Here is an 8,437-nt window from a genome sequence, read left to right on the forward strand (position 1 = left end):
GACTGCTTTGTGCTTGCCGCTCCGGAGTCGCTCTTCTTCCTCACCATTGGCATACTTGGTGGCAATTTCCATCATCCGAGCCAGAGTCATATTTCCTGTCCGGCCGAACTTCATATTCAACTCTTGATATCTGAAGCCTTCCTTAAAGGCACAAATTGCCTGATGATATGACACATCTTCTACCGTGTGGTGCAGGGTGATCCATCTCTGGATATAATCCCTCAAAGTTTCATTTGGCTTCTGAACACAACACTGCAACTCTGTCAAACCTGCCGGCCGTTTGCAAGTGCCCTCGAATGTTCTGACAAACACTCGGGCGAGATCTTCCCAAGTATAGATGCTGTCAGGCGCTAACGGATTCAGCCATGCTCTAGCCGAGCCCTCCAACATCAGAGGAATGTGTTTCATGGCCACTTCATCATTGCCGCCACCAATCTGGACAGCCACTCGGTAGTCTTCAAGCCAAGTGTCAAGCTTGGACTCTCCGGTGAACTTACTAACTCCAGACGCCAACCTGAAGTTGGGGGGAATCACCGCAGCTCTGATAGCTCTGCTGAAGCACTCTGGACCAGAGACATGCACCCTGTTGCTGGTTTGTGGATCTCTATCATGGCCCTCTCGGTGAGCTCTATTTCTGTCGACCAAGCCCTGCACGAGAATATATCTCGCATCAAAGCCTGGCTCTCTGGGGTCGATTGGAATACCTCGCCGAACACTATGAGGGCGTCTGTCTTCATGCTGCCGAGGCACGTACGACCCGCTCCTTGGGGGAGGCGTGGGCACTCGACGGCGATCATCACGATCGACTTAGCGATCATACTACTCTCGGTTTTTGTACTGATCTCGTCGATCCCCACGTCCCTCATGCCTCGGAGGCGATCTTGGGCTATGGGCCGACTGAACTGTGTCTGCCATCACGGATTTGCTATGGATCCTATCCCGCGACTGAGATACAACCGTATTCTGTTCTCCCGCCGCCCGGAGCAAGGCTCGGATCTGCACCAGACCTCGACTAGCTTCTGACTGGGAGGGTTGGATCGACTCCACTATTCGGGCAGCAGCAGCCAAATTCTGGATCGGGGTTCGGTATACCTGAGTCGGAGGAGGAAAAAGCTGGCGTCGACTGGATTCGGGAGCGCGCTGCCGAGCGCGATCGTCGAGTGCGCGCTGGAGATTCTCCAGTCGAGTGCGCTCAGCCAGGTTGGCCAAGCGCGCCTGCTCCAAGGCTTGGGCCTCAGGGGTTTCTCCAACTATAGGAGTATGCAATGCATCCATGTTCCGTCTCTCTCTATCTCTGACTTGTGCTCAGGTACTGAACGAGGAATCCGTCTGAGTGAACTTGGGTCTGTGGCCGAGTGAACTTGAGTATCTGTCTGGGAAGTTGATGATGACGCGAGCAGCTACATGACCACGTGCAGGGCGGCCGAGTGGCAACGCATGGACGGCTGAGCGCCAGTGATCCTGTTCGGTCCGAGTGAGCTAGCCCATCCGAATGAAAAGGTGAATCGGTCGAGTGAACCACTGTTAGGCTGCGATCCGGTCGCCACACCATCAGCCGAGTGGAGTAAATGGCGAGTTGGTCCATTGACGTTGTTCGTCTCAGTAAGCCTGCAAGTTAGTACATCCATGAATATTTTTTTGCTGGACTAAAATGTCCATACACGGATGCTACTTTGCAAGGATTAAAGACCAGCCGTGCATGCATGCATGGATGCTAGTATTTTGTAGGGAGTAAAGACCATGGATGGTCATGCATGCATGCACAGATTAATCGGTTTAGAAACTGAAAGATGGGCAATTAAGCCATTAATTTGCGGGAAAGGCGGGAGCATCAATCACCATAATTAGGTAATGGACGCCTAATGGCCTCTTAATGAGGTGATTATCTTAATGAAGTGGTAACTGGCCCATGACATGCACTTTGGTTAGAGGGTACGTACTCTCCCATGTAGACGATGCAGATGAAAGAGGTGTAGATGATGGGGCAACGTGTGTTGCCAGCGATGTGAGCGAGGGCCGACAAGCGCAACGCTGGGTGGCCAGCGCGGTGTGGGGCCGACGAGCTCGTCGCAGGATGGCCAGCACGGCGCAGGGCCGACAAGCGCGTCGCCGGATGAACGAGTACGACGCTGGGTCGGCATGCGTAGCGCGAGGCCTGCAACCACGGTGTGGCGCCGGCAAGCGCATCGCCGGCAAGCGCATCGCCGGTGGGGCGAGCGTGGCACAACATTTTGCCGCTTCGGGAGTCGGACGGGGCCGATTCTTTTGCCTCTTTGTCCGCACGTGCAGCGACCATGCGTGGAAGAGCGATGATGGTGTTCGCATATGAGGCCCAAGATGACCCTGTTCTTGGCAAAGCGCGAGACATATCACAAATAAAATAGGGAATAGATGTAAGAATTGATACAAACCGTCTGCATCATGGTTTGATAGACACCATGCCCCACGGTGGGCACCAACTGTCGTGGTTCTAAGACTGATAGTAGAGTAGGGGGTGAGAATGTAGAGGCAAGATCCTAGCTATGGAGGAGTTGTACACACAAGTTTTACGAGTTCAGGCCCTTCTCGGAGGAAGTAACATCCCTACGTCTCGGAGCCCTGAGGCGGTCGACTGAATATATGTGTGTGAATTACAGAAAGTGCGAACCTTTGTCCCAGAGGAGGGGGGTGGCTTATATAGAGTGCGCCAGGACCCCAGCTCCCCTCCGTTACATAGGGTTCAATGCTCATAAAGGTGAGGCGTTACTAGTAATGTCTACAATAAAGTGTTATAAATGCCCATAAAGCTATGGTTTAAGTCCTGACTGTTGCAGAGTGGAGGGCTTCTCATCTTCAAGGTGGTGGAGTGTCTTCAAGGTGGTCGAGTGAGCACATCTTCATGTCTGAGTGGATGATGGTTTCTCTTTGACTGCTTCTGATTATTTGTAGAGATGTCCTTGGGGAGGGTATGTTGGACAGATCCATGACCCTACCCTAGGTACATAGCTTCATCACTAGTAGATATCAAATTCATAAACCATTACTGGATAGTACTCCCTTCATTCCAAATTACTCGTCGTGGTTTTAGTTCAAACCACGACGAGTAATTTGGAACGAAGGGAGTACTAGATAACAATTTAATGCATAGTCAACATGCATCCTCAAGCAGTACAAGGTCATATCAACGACGATCATCATATGTAGTTCTAGACGATATCGACGATGATCATCATATGTAGTTCTAGATGATATAGCCACACACACATATGTAGTTCTAGATGATATAGCCACACACACATATGTAGTTCTAGATGATATCGAAGACAATCATCATCCTCAAGGCTGGGCGGTTGGTGTTCCTGATAGTAATTAGGATGGCATGTCCAACACGAAGATTCTTGCCATCAAGGAATTTCTTCCACCCAACCGAGCTTAAGTGTGTGCGACCGTCCGTGTCCACGCGGTAAGTACAGGTTGTGACGGAGCCCCTTGCAGTAAGGCGTAGTCCAGCTGAGCCTTCTTCATCAGGCTCGATACCATAACTCATAGATATGCTCTTTGCCAATTTCTGAATAAGAAAAACATTTCAATTAATAAATAGCCTTGCAAATAAGTACATATGGATTATCTACACTATTAATAGTTTCCTTAGATTCTACACTAATAAGCATGTGATCGAACTCTACACTAAAACATATCATCGACTAGATTCCACACAACATACCATATCATTGGACTGTACACTAAGTATTTCATCGGATAATTTGCATTTGTAAGTATAACATACCATATCCTGTCGATCAACCATGGTATTTGTCAGGCGGGTCATGAATGGCACCCCGACAAAGTCAACACGTGGCGGAATTATGTCCCATAGGTTGGACACCTCCTCCTTGCTCAGCCTTGTTCTTTGAGCTACGATGGCTTCATGAAGTGGGTCCTCATCATCTTCATCGAGTGGGTCCTCATTATCTTCATCATCTTCATCATCTTCGTCATCTTCATCATCTTCCACCAGGTTGAGATAAATGACAGCCAGCTTGGGTCTTTCTGCTCTGAAGGAGAAGCTGATCAACTCATCACCAGTAAGACGCATGCGAGCGACAAAACGGGCCCATCCATCTCCTCCAATCTGCGACATATTGCGTCCTTTCTTGACCTCCATAGTGTACGCCCCCCCAGGAGCCTCAAATGTCACAGTGTCTCCTGTCAGCTTGTTGAATTTCAACCTCACATTGCATGGGATGATCTGTGTAAAATAAGCAAAATGACACAATGCAGTAATTCCAACACTAAAAATAAAATAGTTATTACATTTCATCTAATTTCTTACCGCTGCATGAAGAAAACCCGGCTGGAAGTAGATGCCGAACAGCTTGCCAGCTGCAAGGCTGCTGGCGCACCTTGACTTGCACAGTCGACATAGTGGTGGTGGTGGTGGCGCCATTTTTCCGAAAGCAATATGAGCAAAGGGTTAACGATCCACTTCACAGGGAAGAAAAAAAGTAGCATGAGATATTTTTGGTTCTTCCGCGAGAAGCAATTTGATGGACAATTATAATCCTAAGATCTAGTAACATATTAGATGACAAGGTACCACCTACATTTTGCCAAAAAGTAACTAAATCAACTAAATGAAAATGTTCTAAATCAACTAAATGAAAATGCTCTAAATCAACTAAATGAACTAGCATACTAAATCAACTAAATCAAAATGTTCTAAATCAACTAAATGAACTAGCCTACTAAATCAACTAAATCAAAATGTTCTAAATCAACTAAATCAACTAGCCTACTAAATCAACTAAATCAAAATGTTCTAAATCAACTAGCCTACCAAATCAACTAAATCAAAATGTAGGGAGGACGGAGGAGGAGGCCGGTGCCGAGTCCAGCAAGGAGGAGGAGGGGTCGGCCGGCGGCCAGTGGAGGGAGGACGGAGGAGGAAGGCGGAGCGAGGAGGGGCCGGCGAGCAACGAGTGGAGAGGGAGGACGGAGGAGGAGGCCGGTACCGAATCCAGCAAGGAGGAGGAGGTGACAGCGGCGCAGAGGGAGGAGGGGCGACGGGGGAGGACAGACGCGGGGGATAGAGAGGAATCCAGTGAGTGTGTGACTGTGAGTGGATCGGATAGAGGAGATGGGGTGGGAGATGGAATGGCTTAGCAGTAGCGCGCTATAGAGAAAGACGCTACTGCTAAACTACCTAGCAGCAACGCCTTTCACAAAGAAGCGCTACTGCTATGTGTCAGCATGTAAAAATACATTGATCATCAACGATCTTTTTGTGTACAATCTGATTTGTCAATATGAGTCCTCACCAGTTTAGGTACAAGTGAAGACTCATATTGCAGCCACAAATTCTACACATAGAGTTCAATGAAGACCAAGTGCTTGTCAAAGTTTGAGAAGTAACATATTTAAGGTGGTAGAAACTCTCTTCACGAAGCGAGGTGGGACTAAATTTTTGTAGTAAACTTAGCAATAGTGCTTATTGGCGAAATGCGCTGCTACTATGCTACGTAGCAGTAGCGCCCTTCGTTATAATGCGTTGCTGCTATAGCTAGCCTCGCGGCGGCCTCGTGGGAATTATAGCAGTAGCGCATCTTTCAGCTGGCGCGCTACTGCTATATTTATTTCAGCAGCAAGTTATTCTTGAGCTCGCTACGGCTAATTAGCAGCAGCGCCTTATTTTAAAGCGCGCCGCTGATAAGATTTTGTGTATAGGATTTTCCCTAGTAGTGCATGGGACTGGGCATCCTGGTGACCAGCCATTTTCTCGTGAATGAGGAGCGGAGTCCACTCCTCTTGAGAATAACCCGCCTAACATGGAAGATACGGACAACCCTAGTTGATACATGAGCTATTCGAGCATACAAAACAGAATGTTTATTTGACGGTTTAGAGTTTGGCACATACAAATTTACTTGGAACCGCAGGTAGATACCGTATATAGGTAGGTATGGTGGACTCATATGGAATAACTTTGGGGTTTATGGGATTGGATGCACAAGCAGTATTCCCGCTTAGTACAGGTGAAGGCTAGAAAAAGACTAGGAAGCGACCAGCTAGAGAGCGACAACAGTCATGAACATGCATTAAAATTAATCAACATCGAATGCAAGCATGAGTAGGATATAATGCACCATGAATATAAATATCGTAGAGGCTATGTTGATTTTGTTTCAGCTACATGCGTGAACATGTGCCAAGTCAAGCCACTCGAATCGTTCAAAAGAGGATACCACCCTATCATACCACATCACAACCATTTTAATAGCATGTTGGCATGCAAGGTAAACCATTATAAGCTCCTAGCTAATTAAGCATGGCATAAGCAACTACAATCTCTAATTGTCATTGCAAACATGTTAATTCATAATAGGATGAATCAGGAACGATGAACTAATCATATTTACAAAAACAAGAGAGGTCGAGTTCATACCAGTTTCTCCCATCTCACTAAGTTCATCATATAATCATCATTATTGCCTTTCACTTGCATGATCGAATAGTGTGGATAATAATAATAGTGCATGTGCATTGGACTAAGCTGGAATCTGCAAGCATTCAATTCAAGAGATAAGACAAGGTAATACGGACTCTTGGTTAAATCAACAATAATACATATATGAGTCACTTCAATAGTTTAATCATGGTCTTCTCCTATCGACCCCAAAGGAAAGAAAAGAAATAAAACTATTTACACGAGAAAGCTCCCAACAAGCAAAAGAAGAAAGGGAAATCTTTTTTGAGTTTTCTTTTTAATTACTACTACAAGCATGGAAATTAAACTAATTAAAAGCTACAACTATTTTTTTTGTTTTTTTAAAGGTTTATCAAACACGCAAGAAGAAAGCATAAAAAGAAATAAACTAGCATGGATATTACAATGAAAAAGTATGAGCACCGACATCTAGCAATGAGTGTGTGAACATAAATGTAATGTCGGTGAGAAATACGTACTCCCACAAGCTTAGGCTTTTGGCCTAAGTGGGTTCATTGCCACGGATGGCCAGACGGATATCCAAAGTTGTAGTTGGGGTCGTACTGAGATGCAGCGGTCATTGCATCGTGAGCTGCAGCTTGGAGGCAAGCTATCTCAGCCCTCCTCTTATACTCTTCCGCCTCCTCTCTGGTTATAAAATATATCCCTTTTGCCTGAAAGTCAAAGAAAGTAGAAGCAGGGAGAGCGACGTGATACGTGCGTCGTCTGTCAAAGATTAGTCGGTACTGGAGGAACTGATCGTTCCTCTCAACAAAATGATGACGAACCATAGCCTCATAATCCAAATAAGCAGGAGGCAACTCAATATCATCCTCACGTATGGTTATACCAAGAAAATTAGCTATACGGGTTGCATAAATTCCACCAAAGAAATCTCCATTAAATCTATTATGATGCAACCTACGTGTAACAATGGCTCCCAAATTATAATGTTTATCTCCTAACACAACACTCCTAAGAATACTGAGGTCAGGGACACACATATGACATTCTTCATCTTTACGATTTATGCACCTACCTATGAAGATACCAATGTATAGCAGGAAAATGAATGCTCCCTATGGTAGCTTGTGCTATATCTCTAGATTCCCCCACAGTTATACTACCAAGAAAATCTCTAAATTCAGATTTGCGAGGTTCACTAGCACTACCCCACTGTGGAAGTTTGCAAGCAGTGGTAAAATCCTCTAAGTCCATAGTATAAGAATTTTCATAGAGATCAAACAGGACAGTTTGAGAATTGCATGAAGATGAAAATTCAAATCTCCGCACAAAGGAACTAGTGAGATAGTGGTACTGACGACACTTTTCTGCCTCAAAGCTCACAAGATCAGCGTTACGCAAATATGAGTTAAATTCTTCCTTAATTCCCGCTCGATCCATGAAGTCCTCTGAAGGCCATTCACAAGGCCACACTGGGGCGTCCCTTGGTGGTTCATCACCAGCATCATGCATTGCAAGCCTGGGTCCTTGCTTCCTTGAAGGACCACCTTGGTACATTTTCCTAAACATATTTCTTCTTCTGAAAAATTTCTGAATTTTTAGTAACTTCCAATAAAAGTGAACCAAGCTCAACAATATTGATAGCAACTACTCCTACAAGTGCCTAGGACCTATATCATGCATTAGAACTACTTGGAACCATATAAATTTGACATGCAAGCTCAAGAACATGGTCACGTAGGCAGCACAAATTTGCAATGAATAAAGTACTAGAACAAAAACTAATTGGACCAATGGAGGAGTCACATACCAAGGAACAATCCCCCAAAGCAGTTTTGTGAGAGGTGCTTTGAGCAAGAAGATCGAAAATCGCAGCAAAATGAGCTAGAACTCGTGCTTGAGCTGGATGGTGATTTTTTTGGGGAGGAAGAAGAAGTGTGTGGGTGCAGGAATAAGTGGAGGGGAGCTACCGTGGGCCCACGAGGAAGGGGGCACGCCCGGGGGTGGGCG

At 45.9% G+C, this 8,437-nt stretch overlaps 1 protein-coding gene across 1 annotated transcript; it reads right to left on the bottom strand.

Moving 5' to 3' along the window:
* Nucleotides 1-3,286: 3,286 nt before the first annotated feature.
* LOC147980852 (uncharacterized) lies at nucleotides 3,287-4,426 on the bottom strand. The gene is made up of 3 exons (XM_087516979.1): nucleotides 4,313-4,426; nucleotides 3,767-4,228; nucleotides 3,287-3,547 (listed from the first exon to the last, which is right to left on the bottom strand). The coding sequence occupies exons 1-3, from the start codon at nucleotides 4,424-4,426 to the stop codon at nucleotides 3,287-3,289; spliced, it is 837 nt and encodes a 278-aa protein (XP_087373105.1).
* Between the last annotated feature and the right edge of the window lie 4,011 nt (nucleotides 4,427-8,437).

Source organism: Triticum urartu, chromosome 3A (genome assembly GCF_056163025.1).
Source record: "Triticum urartu cultivar PI428250 chromosome 3A, HENAU_Tu73, whole genome shotgun sequence".
In the NCBI taxonomy this organism is placed as follows: Eukaryota; Viridiplantae; Streptophyta; class Magnoliopsida; order Poales; family Poaceae; genus Triticum; species Triticum urartu.

Coding starts and splice junctions, on each gene's coding strand:
- LOC147980852 (XM_087516979.1), bottom strand. CDS start 4,426: ATGGCGCCACCACCACCACCACTATGTCGACTGTGCAAGTCAAGGTGC. Junction 4,229..4,312: donor CGGGTTTTCTTCATGCAGCG/GTAAGAAATTAG, acceptor TATTTTACACAG/ATCATCCCATGCAATGTGAG. Junction 3,548..3,766: donor TGGTTGATCGACAGGATATG/GTATGTTATACT, acceptor TTTCTTATTCAG/AAATTGGCAAAGAGCATATC.